Below are 17,697 nucleotides of genomic sequence, written 5' to 3'. Positions count from 1 at the left end.
AGGCTGCACTCAATGGAGATCACATGTCTGGGGCCTGTCCTGCTGACTCAGGCCTTTCACTCCTCTGCTAACCTCAAATCACACAGGAGGGAGGGGGGGAGAGAGAGAGAGAGAGACAGAGAGGAAGGCTTAACTCAACTTAACAGGACTCAGGAGGCAGAGACAGAGAGTGGGGAGGGAGGGAGAGTGCAAGAGAGGATGGGGTGCAGACAGGAAGGTATAAAGGGAGAGCCGAAGATGGAATAAATAATGAAGGGACAAAAGGCGGGAAAATGCAACAACACAGTCCGTACAGTCAACACTTCTCTGCCTCTCGTTTCAGGCGGGAAACTAGTGGTTGTAACATGGGATAGAGAGAGCCCCATGTGACAACATAGCACCCGCCACCCTTATGTAACAATCATTATCTCAACATCCTGAGAGTGTTACGAGCTGATAAAAAACAACAACAAAGTTGGTCCTGTCCCTGCAGCAGGCTGTGATATGATGTGGTTCAAAGGCGAGGTAATTAACTTAATGGGTCTGGTCTACAGGGATGATGAGGGAGGGCTTCTGACTGACTGATGGCTCCTTCCTGTTGTCGTACTATAGGTAAGCCCTCTCTCTCCCCTCATCTACAACAGGAAATGGCTCTGGACACACTGTACATTCTGTAAGGGAAAGATCACTACCTGTCTGGACACAAGCCACCGCCTCAGAGGAAAGACGTGTAAGGTAATTAAACACCATGGAAACGGAGGGAAGTAATGCCATGCAGGAGCGGGATAGAGGAGAGGAGTGCAGCTGGAGCTGTCATAGCAAGACAATGATACACAATTACAGTACACACACACAAATACGTCACACACGGTACACTGAATGTACAAAACATTAGGAACACCTTCCTAATTTTGAGTTGCACCCCACCCCGTTTGCCAAACACAACAGCCTTAATTGGTCAGGGCATGGACTCTACAAGGTGTCGAAAGCGTTCTACAGGTATGCTGGCCCATGTTGACTCCAATGCTTCCTACAGTTGTGTCGGTCGGATGTCCTTTAGGTGGTGGACCATTCTTGATACACACAGGAAACTGTTGAGTGTGAAAACCCCATCGATGTTGCAATTCACACTCAAACCGGTGCGCCTGGCATCTACTACCATACCCTGTTCAAAGGCAAAAATCGTTTGTCTTGCCCATTCACCCTCTGAATGGGACACATACACAATCCATGTCTCAATTGTCTCAAGGCTTAAAAATCCTTCTTTAACCTGTCTCCTCCCCTTCATCTACACTGATTGAAGTGGATTTAACAAGTGACATCAATAAGGGATCATAGTTTTCACCTGGATTCCCCTGGTCAGTCTATGTCATGGAAACAGCAGGTGTTCCTAATGTTTTGTACACTCAGTGTATATGCACAAACACAACACACAGTGATATCAGAGCAGTGTGAAAGGTGAGTCGTAATCCCACTCCCTGGCTTCTCAGTAGCAGAGAGAGTGGATGACAGGATCAAAGGCTTGCTGTAGGAGCTGTCACAAATCAATGGAGAGAAACCTGGGAGGATTACCCTCATGTCCTACACACAAGCCTTTTACAGCCTATTCAAACATGTCTGTGAAAACACAATTGGCACCACTGCCATTTGCACATGCACACACACACATGCACGTATAAATGAGTCATAGGAAGTTGAGTGATGGGAAAATGGAAATCTGACTGGGTTCACTACCTATTTAAAAAGGAACGCTGGTGAAAGTAGATGAAGCAGTATTTCACATTATACTGTACCGTAATTTAAGCAGTGGCAGTACTTCTGTTCATATACATCTAAGTGATATTTAACTTCTATACTAGTCAGATACTTAGAGAAGGAAGGGTGATGTAAGGTAGTAACTGTGGAGGCGGGTGGGGGGGGTGTACCTGGGTCCAGGGGTGAGGGAGGAGGGCTCTGGTCTGCTGGGTATAGTCCACACATCTGGTGTTTCCTCCTTGGACTTCAGAAAGCACTTGGCCTCCTTGGAGTCAGCATCTACCTCTTTGGTTACTCTGAAGACAGTAACAGGCAGACTCTTAAACCCAGGACTGTATTAGTGGCCTCAGTCTAATGAGCATAAGTAGAGATCAAATTACATAACACTGTACATTTCTCAAGAAAAGGACACACAAGGACACACACAACAAGCCTTGGGTTGCTTTGGCACAAACAAATTGCCAACCTCTCTCTAATGCCACTTAATATAATGTTTACATACCATACATTACTCATCTCATATGTATATACTGTACTCATTTAAACTGCTGCATCTAGCCATCTTTATGTAATACATGTATCACTAGCCACTTTAAACTATGCCACTTTATGTTTATATACCCTACATTACTCATCTCATATGTATATACTGTACTTGATACCATCTACTGCATCTTGCCTATGCCGTTCTGTACCATCACTCATTCATATATCTTTATGTACATATTCTTCATTCCTTTACACTTGTGTGTATAAGGTAGTTGTGGAATTGTTAGTTAGATTACTCGTTGGTTATTACTGCATTGTCGGAACTAGAAGGACAAGCATTTCGCTACACTCGCATTAACATCTGCTAACCATGTGTATGTGACAAATACAATTTGATTTGATTTAATTCTCTCTCTCACACACACATACACATAAAAACATAGCCCCAAAATATATGTATTTTTTTAAACCAAAAACCGACATGGCCGATGTTTCATTAACCCCTTAGGTTGGTCACTGTTTACAAGCCAATAAAACCAACAAATATGTTTTCTGCTTTTGGTTGAGTCCCTCCCTGGTAGTAGGTTTGGCCGGGGTAGGCCGTCATGTGAATACGAATTTGTTCTTCACTGACTTGCCTAGTTAAAAAAACATTTTTTTACAAGAAACCCCTCCCACACATGTGCACTTACACACACATGAATCAACACTTTGTAATAATGAGAGGACAATCCTTTCCTTCCATCTCCTGCCAAGTGGACATTTTTGATGCATTTTTTATGTCTCTGCCTCTCGCTCCTCTGTTTCTTCTCCCTTTCCTCCTTAAACACTGCAATCATTTCTAGCTCTCCCTTTACACAACCAGGCTCTACTGGATCATAGTCTTCTAAATTCCTCAAAAGAAACACTGCACCCCATCAGATATAATAGACAGTCCTCTCTTGTCCAATAGGACATAATGACAGGGATAGGAAGAGACCAGTCCAACATTAAGGTCAACCAGTACATCCTCTGGGAATAGATTCTTTAAGAAGATTGCATCCATTAGGGTGATAATGATAATCATATGTTGCAATGATTTCAGGCTTTCATAGAAAATAAGCAACGTCCTTTAATGTGTTTCATATTACATAGATAATACTACTGGTGAGACCCTGACTAATCTAAAACCACTTTCCCAGGACAATTATTTGGCCTGTAAACTGACATGTGTTGTTGTAACTCAGAAATGTAATTGCGCCAGTATGCTGTGGAATGCAGACACTTTCTCAGGATCATTATGTGAAGGGTTCAAATGTAAGGTTGCACTGCAACCTGGTGGTCAAAGAATGTACTGCTACCGGTATGTGCGCAGTGCACCAGTGGTCTAAACTTACCGGACCTCTTCCCCAGCAAAGTCAAAGACCTTAGTGATGGTGACTTTAGAGGGCTCTTTAGATTTATGCTCTAAATGATGATGTTCTGATGGGGCCTCAGTTGACTTCTTCGGTCTGTCTGTGGGTGCAGCCTGGTGAAGATTGAAAAACAAAAACAAATGTTAGACATCATAGTGTTCCAAAGAGTAAAAACTTGACTCCAATGCAAACAACATACACAACCAGCAAGCTGTAACAGGAACCCAGGTTCCAACTATCATATGCCTGGATGTCTCTATGGGCAAGATGTCTGTAGATTTGGTACAATACCTGCTGTTTAGTAGTAGACTGTGGTGATGGAATAGATGGCTTGGATTTGGGACCAACATCACTCAGAAAACTGGCCCACAAATCATCTGCTTTCTTCTTCTTTTTCTCTTCGTCCACCTCCTTCTTGGGCATGGAATCAGAAAACTCTCCCTCCTCCTCCTGCTCCTCCACACTGCCATCCTGTTCTGTCTCCTCTAACTTCAGTCCTCCTTTCTTTCTTTTCCTATGAGGATCGCCAAAGAGAGTGGTAGGAAAATAACGTAAAAAGATGGTCATCAACCGATTTCAGCAGACTAGCTTGGAAATTACAATAAAAACTGAGCAAAACAAAGCAATCAATGCACAACTTCACCCTCAACACTGGGACCCTACAAGGGTGCGTGCTCAGCCCCTCCTGTACCCCCTGTTCACCCACGACTGCGTGGCCTTGCATGCCTCCAACTCAATCATCAAGTTTGCAGACGACACAACAGTAGTGGGCTTGATTACCAACAACGACGAGACAGCCTATAGGGATGAGGTGAGGGCACTCGTGTGGTGTCAGGAAAACAACCTCTCACTCAACGTCAATAAAACAAAGGACGTGATCATGGACTTCAGGAAACAGCAGAGGGAGCACCCCCCTATCCACATTGAAGGGACAGCAGTGGAGAAGGTGGAAAGTTTTATGTTCGTCGGCATACACATCACGGACAAACTGAATTGGTCCACCCACACAGACAGCATGGTGAAGAAGGTGCAACAGCGCCTCTTCAACCTCAGGAGGCTGAAGAAATTTGGCTTGTCACCCAAAACCCTGACAAACTTTTAGAGATGCACAATCGAGAGCATCCTGTCAGGCTGTATCACCGCCTGGTACGGCAACTGCACCGCCCTCAACCGCAAGGCTCTCCAGAGGGTGGTGCTGTCTGCACAAGGGGCAAACTACCTGCCCTCCGTGACACCTACAGCACCCGATGTCACATGCCAAAAAGATCATCAAGGACATCAACCACCCGAGCCACTGCCTGTTCACACTGCTACAATCCAGAAGGCGAGGTCAGTACAGGTGCACCAAAGCTGGGACAGAGAGACTGAAAAACAGCTTCTATCTCAAGGCCATCAGACTTCTAAACAGCCATCACTAACTCAGAGAGGCTGCTGCCTACATTAAAACCCAATCACTGGCCACTTTAATAAATGGATCCCTGGTCACTTTATACAATGCTCTCTAAATAATGCCACTTTAATAATGTTTACATATCTTACATTACATGTATATACTGTATTTTATACCATCTATTGCCACTTGCCTATGCCACTCGGCCATCGCTCATCCATATACTTACATGTACATATTCTCATTCACCCCTTTAGATTTGTGTGTATTAGGTAGTTGTTGGGGAATTGTTCGATTACTTGTTAGATATTACTGCACTGTCGGAACTAGAAGCACAAGCATTTCGCTACACTCACATTAACATCTGCTAACCGTGTGTATGTGACAAATACAATTTGATTTGACACCATTGGTCTAAAAACGGAGCCAAATACAAAAGTGTTGAATCACTCACCTCATGCCAATGTCTTGGCCTTTCTTCTTTTTCTTCTTGGTGACATTATCTGACTGTTGGCCATGCTGGTCATCCCCTTCCAGACCATCTTCTTTCACACATTCATTCATGTCATCTTCACTGAGCTTGTCATCTGTCGACCACACAACAATCATGGTAAGACTTGAACTGAATGACAAACACGGTAGCTAGTTATCATCAAGCTACATACATGAAGAATATGACACATACAGTGGAAATATTGCATAACTACTGTATAAGCTTATGATTCTCTGTCATGCGTGTAACGTTAATAAAATATCTGCTCAACTTGCATTGCATTTCTATCTGTTTGTGGAAGTAACTTTACCAGATGGGACATAGTCTTGATCTTCATTTGAAGAATAGCCATCGGAATCATAATCTGAGTAATTCATCATTTCCCCTCCAGAAAGAGCCTACACTTTCTGCCAATAGTAAACACAGCAGTAAAGGTATGACGGATAACTGGCTAGCTAGCAAATTACAAAGCACCGGATATCTGACGAACCCTGTCTGTAGCTATCACGCGGTTACAAAATAACCGTTAAAGTTAACAAATGTTTCTAGCTGTATAGTTTATTATAGCTACACTTACAATAACAAACAAATACACAAGTATCCACAATATGAAAACGTGTGGCTTTGTTGACTAGCTACAGGAAGGAGCGCGGATCTATATTGATCATTGTGTAATTCTATGGTAGCTGCTTATCTGACTTCCTGATTTACTACGGCACGTCCACAGGATCAATCGATCGTTAGGAAAGACGCGTTATCGATTCTTTATTGTTGGAAAATGAATACCGTATTCATAATCGATTGCATTATTATACATTTATATGTTAATACTGTTTGGAAATTGTATTCAACAATTTATCAAAATTGTGAAATCCTTTTTGTGACCCCGCCTCTGATGAGTCTGGTACCGGCGTGACGTGAAATCAAGTTGTGTTGACATCAAGCTAACGGCTATATACAGGAGATCAACCAACCCTTGTCGACTTGCTAGATAGATCCAACATTAATGTTCTGATGGTGTTATTCGGATATTCGTGGTCTCGCACACATGCTCGTGGTGTTCTGTGCATTAGACATGCAGAACGGATATAACGAGATTGGGTTTGTGCAGCAAATTCTTAGCTTGAATTTGGTCCCTAGGAAAAATGGAACCAATCGAGGCAACGACACATCGCTTAGCGACTTCTCAGGTGAGATTCATTCCACACTGTTCTACGTTAGCCAGTTGAACAACATTATTATAAACTTTAACGTACATTTTTCGTTAACTATTATCCAGGTAACCGATTTAACGTAGCTAGTAATACTACTTAGTGAGCTACCACATTCAAATATACGTAAGTCGTAACGTTTGGGTCCTTACGTTAGTCCATTATTATTGAACTACTTTAGCTAACTAGATAGCTACTAGCTAGATACGTTGACATGGCTTCTACTGTAGCTATTGTGAATGCTAAACAAGTAGCTAGCTAGCTAACTTTAGCTGGCTAGCTAATCAAGTGCTAGCTAGCCAGCTGGCAATAACAACAAATATTATTGTACAAAACGGACAACTTTAAATTACCCATAACGTTAGGCAATCCACTAGAGTATTCTAATGGATTACCTAACGTTATGTATATATTACCTAACGTTATCTATATTAGTGTGAGAGAGATGTTATATATATGTGTAATCGTTAGCAGCTTGGATTATTTTGCAGGGTGATTAAGGGGTCAGATTAACATAATGGGCACTGGGTAAGGTAGTATTTATTTCAGAAGACATGTCAGGCCACAGGCATATGTAAAGTCTGTAAACATTGCAAGGATATATGTTACTGCTTACTTCCTTTGTCTCAGAGATGTGGTATGGAGTCTTCTTGTGGGCTGCTGTCTCTTCACTGGTGTTCCACCTACCTGCTGCTCTCCTGGCCCTCGCCACCCTGCGACAACACAAAATAGCCCGCTTCATGCCCATTGCCATCATACTGATGAGTATCGTGGGCCCTGTGTGTGGTGGTGTCCTTACCAGTGAGTTACTCACCTCATGTTCTGATAAGCCATCAATATAATCCATTATTGTACGCGTAGACATAAACTACTCATCGAGTCAGTGTAAAAATTATTTTATACTTTTCAAAAACCAAATATGTCTTTGTGCATGTAGGTGCCGCCATTGCTGGGGTGTACAAAGCAGCAGGGAAGAGGATGATCTCCTTGGAGGCCTTGGTGTTTGGAGTGGGCCAGTCCTTCTGTGTCCTCATTATCTCCTTCTTAAGAGTCCTAGCTACACTCTAGCACTGGGACACAGGAACTCAAGGAGGGAGAGGGGGGGAGGGGGGCATGCAATCAGCAGGACAGCATATGCAAGACAGCTGTTCCTTCAGAGGCCTTATTTTCTATATCTGTTATTGGATGACTTTGTTTGATACATGATTAGTTGCCAAAGTGGTATATTTCAGGGCTGGCCAGGGGCTCTGTTTTTCTATGTGTGTTATTTTTAATTCAGATTGTTGTGTGTTGCACTATACTCAGAACAAGCCTTCTCATTCTGTGTGTTATAGATGTATCATACACATAGCTGAGAATGAAACATTCCAGCATGCAGGAAATTTGTGCTCTACAATTTGGATGAATACACTCCATTTACTGTCTCGATAGTTCCACAACCTGGTAAAGACAACAAGTCTGATGTGCATGCCATCAGACAAACACTAAAGGAGATCATTCTCTGCTCTGTTCCACCACAGACCAATCAGCTTAAATACAATGTCTTGACTGAGGTGTGATGTGTTCACAATGAGGCACAGTGCTCGACGATATTGAAATTGAAATATCTAAGTCAGACATAGCTACAACTTAAGCTTTTATTTCCACGTATATATTTCTCTTTCTCTCTCTCCATATTACAACTTGGGGTGTGTCTAATTATAATTTAAAAATATATATATATTTAAGTCCATTCCAGCTTCTTCTGTAAGCAGAGGCAATAGAAGTGGAGACAATGAAGAGAAGGAAAGTTGTAAGTTTCCAATCTCTTTGTATATTGCTGAGCAAATCATAGGGAATAGTGTTGACTAATCTCATATTTATTTTATTTTCCTTAAATATAATGTTTTCAATATTGTTAGGGTATTTTTAGATAGTTGATCCGTGGGTTATATCAGTGTATATACAAAATACTTTTTCTGAGTGAAATCTTTACACAAAACAGTTACAGACTGTTCTAAGTTCTCTGGTGGCGTCAGTGTGCTTATATAATTTAATATCTCTTGAGAACCTTTTCAGCATTGCTCTTTTTTTGTTAATGTTCTATTGGCCTTAATGATGTTAAAGGTGTACAGTATGTAGGAATAGTGTAATATATTGTTACTTTGGCATTGATTATGCTAAACTAATAAGAGGCAACCTCACTCTAAACCATGAATGTGAATCAGATTTCCTTAAAATTCCTTGTGGAATTTCTTAAATCTTTTTACCAAAGAGAACCTAAAACATATGTACACCTGGTTTTAGTTTGAACTGATAGCCCCATTGTCCCAAAATCCTGCTTTAATTAAGGGCTCTATTCAATCTGTATCGCTGAAGCATTCCAGATTTTGGGGTGTAAAGGTCATTTCCGAGCCGATATGCAGTGTTTACTGTGAATGCAGTCTCTGCTAATGCTGAAACACTGTCTTTACATTTGATTCGCGCTGTAACGCTGAACTTCCGTAATACGGATTGAATAGAGCCCTAAAGGTTTCGGTATTGTGTCCAGACTTATAAATCATGAGCCGTGTGTAAGAACAAGGTAAAAGCCCAACTCCGTGAGAAAAAAGTCCCAATCCACCATAGAAAAGCACAGCTTTACAGATGTCTCTATTCTAAGCCAAGAGTAGCAGACTAGTGAAATCAAGCATTACAGTCCAACAAAAAGCTTTTTGTGTTTTGTTATTCAGCATGGCTCCATGCATATTGTTCAAAACTATCAGCAGTGTAGTGGTCATTGGTGCAGTAACAAAACCACATCCTTTTCAAAACACTAGTGTGGTGGACTGGTTATAGGAACAAACGAGGATGGTTGGCCATCACACTATTTGGTAGTGGTTCATTATTGTAATGTAGACAGATTTGTGGTGATTAAAGTTTCTTAGCAGCAGGCTAGAGCTGTTCTGTCTGGCAGTGATATCATGAGGGGTGACATGTTGAAAGCCATGCTCTGCTTATCTGGGCCTTGAACACCTCAATTCCACAGAATGTTTATTTTTCTAAAGTTCTTTTAACTTTCCTTATTGTAGCATGACCTGCACACTACTGTTTGTTATATAGCTAGTTGGTTTGTCTTGCTTTAAATAAATGAATGCTCTTTCTTGCCCATGTGATTTTAATCCATGGATTGATTTTGGTTTTACAAGACAAGGTTGATTTTATTACATTAAATTAAAGTGCCAATTGTTAATATTTTCATGTAATAAAATATTTCACGTTATAATTATTTGAGTGGTGTATTGATTTCAACTCATTTTGACTACTGCATTACACCTTGGTAGTGTGTATAGACCTCCCCACAGATGGATTATTTATCTCCTGCTCCATCTCTCTGCCTCTCCATACACACACACACACACAGATGGATTATTTATCTCCTGCTCCATCTCTCTGCCTCTCCATACACACACACACAGATGGATTATTTATCTCCTGCTCCATCTCTCTGCCTCTCCATACACACACACACAGATGGATTATTTATCTCCTGCTCCATCTCTCTGCCTCTCCATACACACACACACAGATGGATTATTTATCTCCTGCTCCATCTCTGCCTCTCCATACACACACACACAGATGGATTATTTATCTCCTGCTCCATCTCTCTGCCTCTACACACACACACACACACACACACACACACACAGATTGATTATTTATCTCCTGCCTCTCCATATACACACACACAGATGGCACTCCTGTGCTTTTACTACCTCCACCAGCCAAGTCCCAGTAGCAGCACGGCTCGGTGGCGGTCGGATGGAATAATGTGGTGTTACCAGGGAGAAACTACACACAGATCACTCATGGTGAGGGGGCCACTCTGTCTAGGCTGTACTCCATGTATTCCTGGCAGGCACCATGAGACAGCCTGGTGCTTTATGATCATCATGAAACATCACAGAAGTGAGCTAATATCGGTCTTCCTGGCTATTACATGTTTTCCATACACTACACAGGCGAAACACTGCTGCTTATTTGAATAATGATTAAATCAAGGTTTTGTCAATACTTTTTGTGTAGTATTTTGTAGCTTCATACATCAAGTGAGGGTTGTTAGTATAAAGAAGTCATGTTGCTCTAGTTCCCCCTACCAACAGTCATGTTGCTTTAGTTCCCCCTACCAACAGTCGTGTTGCTCTAGTTCCCCCTACCAACAGTCGTGTTGCTCTAGTTCCCCCTACCAACAGTCGTGTTGCTCTAGTTCCCCCTACCAACAGTCGTGTTGCTCTAGTTCCCCCTACCAACAGTCGTGTTGCTCTAGTTCCCCCTACAAACAGTCATGTTGCTCTAGTTCCCCCTACCAACAGTCGTGTTGCTCTAGTTCCCCCTACCAACAGTCGTGTTGCTCTAGTTCCCCCTACCAACAGTCGTGTTGCTCTAGTTCCCCCTACCAACAGTCGTGTTGCTCTAGTTCCCCCTACCAACAGTCGTGTTGCTCTATAGTTCCCCCTACCAACAGTCGTGTTGCTCTAGTTCCCCCTACCAACAGTCATGTTGCTCTAGTTCCCCCTACCAACAGTCATGCATACCAGCAGTGATGACAGTGCTCTTGATGACACTTCAGAATCAACTTTTTAATAATTATTAACAAGTATAGGTATGGATTTACGCTCTTTAAAACATTTGTTCATAATTTGTTTATTTTTTACATAATCTTGCGTGCAAGGCGAAGGTAGACATGATAGAAAATAGACTCTTGCCAGGTCAGTCCATGTGTTTCACCATTAAAGGGGGTTCAGTTCTTTGGTCTGATGTTTCTGCCTGCGCTGTGTGCTGCTGTGAGACCGTCTCACCCCTCTTCTCTGCTGTGCTCTTTCCCTCTACCTGACTGGCCCCCACTGGGCTTGGCCCTGGCTTGTCCTCTGTTACCGGCCGGCTGCCCGCCCCATCACCCTCTCCAGTCCTCTTTTTCCCTGCTTCACCTGCTGTTTGGATGATTAAACGAAGCAGAGAGGAGATTTTTAATCACAAAGACAACACAGAACAAGATGGAACCTGCCTTTTTACAGGCAGAAAGATAAACCTAACAAAGTTTGAAAGAAAAGAAAAGCAACTGTTCCTTGATTAGATTAGTATTATTCAAGTAATCATTTCTGTTTCATCCAAAACAAGGTAATTCTAGACTTTAATATCTGGCACTTTATAGCATGCTGTGATGTAGATATTGACTGAGGGCTGCATGAGGGTTGTGGGCATAATGATGAAGCATGGCTTTAATAAATCTTTCACATTAATTGTACCATAGGGGACCTGATATCCAATCCTCCTCCAGCCCTGTAATTGAAGCTGATATGAGATGTAATAGGATGGTAATGTCTCTAAAGTGCATGTGGTGCTGATGGCCTGGTGGGTGAGTTATTATTATTTTTAGAGACAAATAGAGGTGGACAAAGCAGAGGGAGGAGGAGCAAGTTGGCATATGCCCATTAAGCCAAGGCTCATAGGCCCCAAACTAAACATTAGTAAATGTGGCACAGTGCCTCAAGAAGTGCATCCATTTTACAACCATACACTCATCTTCAAAATATCTTGACTCAATCTACCTTTCAAACCATATGTTCAGTCAGCAACTGTTATTATTTTCCTTATTTCCCCCGCCGATGCCTGCACCATACACCCTGCACCCCTGCCCCCATACTCACCCTCCTCTCTCTCTAGCTGGATCTCACTACAGGTAGGGAGCTCCCCCAGGTTGGTACGTTTCTGGACTGGTGACCTCTGCAACCATGGCAACGCTGCCTTCAGCTCTGATGGGAGGGAGGAGGAGTAAAGATTAACAACCTGCCTCAAATACCTAATGTAACAGGGCATCAATGAACACATTTAGGCTTTTCGATGTATTTGTACACAGTGACGCAGTGATATATGTTTTTAGTGAAGTGCTACCATAGGGGAAGGTGGAAAGAATGATAGACTATTTATTTATTTGGATCCCCATTAGCTTTTTCTGTAGCAGCAGCTACTCTTCCTGGGTTCCACAAAAAAACACAGAACATGACAACTAAAAAAACACTGATAGACAAGGACAGTCACACAAATTTGAAAAACAACGACATACAAACAAAACAACAAAATATTATCCAAACAATATAGCTAAGACATGATGTGTGTTTGTTTGTGTGTGTCCCCTCACACTCCCTGCTCTTCCATGAGATGTTGTTTAAATCATTTTTATAAGGTCATTTTGCTGTTTGCTTAAGTAATTTGGGATGGAAGGGAGTTCCATGCCATCATGGCTCTGTATAATACTGTGCCTTGCCGTGAATTATTTTTGGACTTGGGACTGTGAAGAGACCCCTGACTTTGTCAATATGACTTGACCGTAATAATTGACCACCCAGTGTTACACACCCAGGAGTTTATCTTCCTCAACTTGCTCAATGGTCACACCCTTTATGCACAACTCCTGTTGATGTTTTATAGAATGCTTTAAACAAAATGTATTTATATGTATTCAACACCAGTTTATTATTTATCACCCATTCTGATACTGACTATAACTCGTCATTTAGAATTTCAGTGAGCTCACTGACTTACGGTCCTGTAGTGTGGAATCATCTGCATACATAGTCATTATAGCTTTGTGTAAGACCAGTGGCAAGTCATTTGTAACACAAAAAATAGATATAGAGAAGAGTAACGGCCAAAGGCAACTGCCCAGAGGGACACCGCACTGCACACATCTCATGTTTGAGAAGCTTCCATTGAAGAACAAACATGTGATGGTATGTGATGTAAAGCCATAGTGGGTTTCTTCAATAACAACTTATGTTAAATAACATCAAAGGCTGCACTGAAATCTAACAATACAGCTCCAACTATCATCTTATTATCCTTCTTCTTTTGTTTTTACCAATCATCAGTCATCTGAGTCAATGAGTCCAGTGTTAATCTGCAAAATTGTAATTATTCGCCTACCTCATGCCTTTTGCACACAATGTATATAGACTACACTTTTTTTTCCTATTGTGTTATTGACTTGTTAATTGTTTACTCCATGTGTAACTCTGTGTTGTCTGCTCACACTGCTATGCTTTATCTTGGCCAGGTCGCAGTTGCAAATGAGAACTTGTTCTCAACTAGCCTACCTGGTTAAATAAAGGTGAAATACATTTTTATTTTAAAATGAATACAAGTTGAGTGCCCTTCTCTATAGGCATGCTAAAAGTCAGTAGTTAACCTGTTCTCTGAAAAACTATAAAACACTACAAAACAGAGAAAACACTGACATGACTGGGTAACATCATTTCTAGAGCCATATACAGTACAGTATATACACACAGTATAGTCTTTGTATATGGCTTTGATCATCTGCAGTAACCAGTGGTATACAGCAGGAGGTGGTATCTCTCTCTCTCTGCTGACGAGCTCACCTTCGGGGTCCAGCTGAGCGGCATGTTCCTGGAGGAGCGAGTCCTCGTAGACGGACACAGCTCTCCGCTGGGGAGAGAGCTTCATGTGGGACTGGGGTTTAGGAAGGCTCTCTAGGGGATGACCAAGACACACAGGAGTTAGATACACAGTTACACACACAGTGACAACAACACACAACTCGCGGTGGATTTAGGCTTGACACTGAAGTCACAGTGACATGTCCAAAAAGACCAGAGCAGGCATACCCAACACATGTTTGGATGCCGTCCTCTGCTATAATGTGGACCCAAATAACACCAGGGTGCTACATATTGCTGGTGGACTGTGCAATACACTGTACATTAATGTCATTCAGTCATTCAGCTAGTGCACTCTTGAGTCAAAACCAATACAGTCTGACTTCTGGCAAATGGTCTCCCACGAGTGATATCAGCTCACTTTGATTATGTAAAATAATCTTTCTAATACAGACAAGTGCATTAGGTGCTGCCATGCACAAAATATGTTACAGTATATGAAAACAAAGAGAGATACCAAAGTAATTATTATGCTCTGAGCAGTCCCTGTGATTGCATTATTTCATAGTAAGCTTGTAATGAAAGACAAAGCATCAGAGAGAGTGGGAGAGACAAAGCATCGGAGAGAGTGGGAGAGACAAAGCATCAGAGAGAATGAGAGAGAAAGCATCAGAGAGAGTGGGAGAGATAAAGCATCAGAGAGAGTGGGAGAGATAAAGCATCAGAGAGAGTGGGAGAGATAAAGCATCAGAGAGAGTGGGAGAGATAAAGCATCAGAGAGAGTGGGAGAGATAAAGCATCAGAGAGAGTGGGAGAGATAAAGCATCAGAGAGAGTGGGAGAGATAAAGCATCAGAGAGAGTGGGAGAGAAAGCATCAGAGAGAGTGGGAGAGATAAAGCATCAGAGAGAATGGGAGAGACAAACATCAGAGAGAGTGGGAGAGAAAGCATCAGAGAGAGTGGGAGAGAAAGCATCAGAGAGAGTGGGAGAGGTAAAGCATCAGAGAGAGTGGGAGTGATAAAGCATCAGAGAGAGTGGGAGAGATAAAGCATCAGAGAGAGTGGGAGAGATAAAGCATCAGAGAGAGTGGGGGAGATAAAGCATCAGAGAGAGTGGGGGAGATAAAGCATCAGAGAGAGTGGGAGAGATAAAGCATCAGAGAGAGTGGGGGAGATAAAGCATACGAGAGAGTGGGGGAGATAAAGCATCAGAGAGAGTGGGGGAGATAACCATCAGAGAGAGTTGGGGAGATAAACATCAGAGAGAGTGGGAGAGACAAAGCATCGGAGAGAGTTGGAGAGATAAAGCATCAGAGAGAGTGGGAGAGATAAAGCATCAGAGAGAGTGGGAGAGACAAAGCATCGGAGAGAGTTGGAGAGATAAAGCATCAGAGAGAGTGGGAGAGATAAAGGGAACAGATACAGAACATAAAACTAGCCTGGTATTTTTCTGCACAGACAGAAAAAACATTATAGTTAGTCAAGTATTTTTTCACAAATGAAAAAGTGTGGTCAGACCTGGAAAGAAGAGAGGTGAGTGATACTGTATGTACAGTGCATTTGGAAAGTAGTCAGACCCCTTCTTTTTTCTACATTTTGTTATGTTATGCGTTATTCTAAAATCATTTTTTTAAATCCCTCATTAATCTACACATAATACCCCATATTAACAAAGTGCTTATTTACATAAGCATTCAGACCCTTTGCTATGAGACTCAAAATTGAGCTCATGTGCATCCCATGGTTACTCTGTCAGAGTGACCATCAGGTTCTGTGGAGACAAGATAACCTTCCAGAAAGACAACCATCTCTGCAGCACTTCACCAATCAGGCCTTTATGGTAGTGTGGACAGACGGAAGCCCCTTCTCAATAAAAGGCACATGATAGCCCGCTTGGAGTTTGCCAAAAGGCACGCACCTGAAGGACTCTCAGACCATGACAAACAAGATTCTCTGGTCTGATAAAACCAAGATTGAACTCTTTGGCCTGAATGCCAAGCGTCACATCTGGAGGAAACCTGGCACCATCCCTATGGTGAAGCATGATGGTGGCAGCATAATTCTGTGGGGATGTTTTCAGCAGCAAGGACTGGGAGACTAATCAGGATCGAGGGAAAGATGAAGGGAGCAAAGTACAAAGAGATCCTTGATGAAAACCTGCTCCAGAGTGCTCAGGACTGGGGCAAAGGTTCACTTTCCAACAGGACAATAACCCTAAACACACAGCCAAGACAACGCAGGTGTGACTTCGGGACAAGTCTCTGAATGTGCTTGAGTGGCCCAGCGAGACCCCCCGGACTTGAACCTGATCGAACATTTTTGGAGAGACCTGAAAATAACTGTAGAGCAACACTTCCCATCCACCCTGACAGAGCTTGAGAGGATCTGCAGAGAAGAATGGGAGAAACTCCCCAAATACAGGTGTGCCAAGCTTGTACCCAAGAAGACTGAAGGCTGTAATCGCTGCCAAAGGTTTTTTCAACAACGTACTGAGTAAATGGTCTGAATACTTACGTAAATGTGATATCTGTTTTTTTATTTAGAATAAATGTGCAAAAATGTAGAACCTGTTGTTTTTGCTTTGTCATTGTGGGCCATTGTGTGTAGATTTGAGGGGGGGAACGATTTAGTCAATTTTAGAATAAGTCTTCAACATAACAAAATGTGGAAAAAGTAAAGGGGTCTGAATACTTTCCAAATGCACTGTATGTATACCTTCTGTGACTGATTGTGCTCTCTCAGTGCGCTCCCTGCTCTCCAGAGAGCTGGGGCCCCTGTGTGGCGATGGGGCAGGGGGAGTCTCCTTGCGGGAGGAAGGACTGGGCGGCTCACTCTGCTGGGGCTGGGTCTGGCTCTGGGAGGGCTCTGGTTCTGCTGGCTGGGTCTGGGTCTCCGTGGCTGTGTTGGGCTTCCAGGGGACCCCTGGGGATGTCCTAGCGGCAGCAGGGTGCTGCTGGGGGGCTGGGAGAGGGGGTTTGGCTGCCACTGTGGGTTTAGGAGGGAGGGGGCCGATGGGACGTTCTGGGAGGAGGGGCTTGTCTGTTCTGAGAGCCTCCACGCCTGCTCTGATTGGCCGCCTGGTGTCTGAGGGGAGAAGGGAGGTTGCACTGAAGTCATTACTTCAACATTATATTTACATAAAGGCTTGGAGCAGGGGTGGGAAAAGTTTTTGGCTCGAGGGCCACATTGGGATTTTGGAATTCAACGGAGGGACGCATTTTTTGGGGGACAATTGTTTGTTAAAATCAATTTGCGGGGGCCTCCCAAGTGACGCAGCGGTCTAAGGCTTGAGTGCTTGAAGTGTCACTACAGACTCGGGTTCGATCCCAGGCTGTGTCACAGCTGGCCGTGACTGGGAGACTTATGAGGCGGCACACAATTGGCCCAGCATCGTCCGGGTTAGGAAGGGGTTTGGCAGGCCGAGATTTACTTGTCCCATCGCGCTCTAGCGACTCCTGTGGCAGGCCGGGCACATGCACTTTGACACGGTCGCCAGGTGCACGTTGTTTCCTCTGACACATTGGTGCGGCTGGCTTCCGGATTAAGTGGGAATTATGTCAAGAAGCAG

At 43.0% G+C, this 17,697-nt stretch overlaps 3 protein-coding genes across 7 annotated transcripts in view; 1 reads left to right on the top strand and 2 right to left on the bottom strand.

Moving 5' to 3' along the window:
* cfdp1 (craniofacial development protein 1) overlaps positions 1–7,405 on the bottom strand; it is a 53,823-nt gene extending 46,418 nt beyond the window's left edge. Inside the window, exons 1-5 of one of the 3 annotated variants that reach the window (XM_035798648.2) lie at positions 7,328–7,405; positions 5,462–5,594; positions 3,909–4,131; positions 3,600–3,730; positions 1,905–2,030 (exon numbers count right to left, since the gene is read on the bottom strand). In XM_035798648.2, coding sequence (XP_035654541.1) covers positions 1,905–2,030; positions 3,600–3,730; positions 3,909–4,131; positions 5,462–5,571 — 590 coding nt within the window. In that variant the 5' untranslated portion in view covers positions 5,572–5,594; positions 7,328–7,405. Of the gene's footprint in view, positions 1–1,904; positions 2,031–3,599; positions 3,731–3,908; positions 4,132–5,461; positions 5,595–5,810; positions 6,152–7,327 lie in introns of those variants that run through there. The other 2 variants (XM_035798647.2, XM_052474977.1) reach the window with 2 other exon arrangements.
* On the top strand, positions 6,346–9,955 carry LOC118401272 (transmembrane protein 170A-like). The gene is made up of 3 exons (XM_035798649.2): positions 6,346–6,690; positions 7,342–7,512; positions 7,649–9,955. The coding sequence occupies exons 1-3, from the start codon at positions 6,549–6,551 to the stop codon at positions 7,777–7,779; spliced, it is 444 nt and encodes a 147-aa protein (XP_035654542.1). The 5' UTR covers positions 6,346–6,548; the 3' UTR covers positions 7,780–9,955.
* A 1,336-nt stretch (positions 9,956–11,291) lies between these two features.
* LOC118400850 (capping protein, Arp2/3 and myosin-I linker protein 2-like) overlaps positions 11,292–17,697 on the bottom strand; it is a 35,431-nt gene continuing 29,025 nt past the window's right edge. For 2 of the 3 annotated variants that reach the window (XM_052474974.1, XM_052474976.1), the window contains 4 exons: positions 16,845–17,213; positions 14,112–14,222; positions 12,381–12,485; positions 11,292–11,663 (listed from right to left, as the gene is read on the bottom strand). In XM_052474974.1, coding sequence (XP_052330934.1) covers positions 11,443–11,663; positions 12,381–12,485; positions 14,112–14,222; positions 16,845–17,213 — 806 coding nt within the window. In that variant the 3' untranslated portion in view covers positions 11,292–11,442. The remainder of the gene's footprint in view (positions 11,664–12,380; positions 12,486–14,111; positions 14,223–16,844; positions 17,214–17,697) is intronic. The other variant, XM_052474975.1, reaches the window with a different exon arrangement.

The sequence above is a fragment of the Oncorhynchus keta genome, chromosome 22 (assembly GCF_023373465.1).
Source record: "Oncorhynchus keta strain PuntledgeMale-10-30-2019 chromosome 22, Oket_V2, whole genome shotgun sequence".
Taxonomy (NCBI): domain Eukaryota; kingdom Metazoa; phylum Chordata; class Actinopteri; order Salmoniformes; family Salmonidae; genus Oncorhynchus; species Oncorhynchus keta.
The sequence above is the reverse complement of the archived record's forward strand: the minus strand, read 5'-3'. Positions and strand labels throughout refer to the sequence as shown.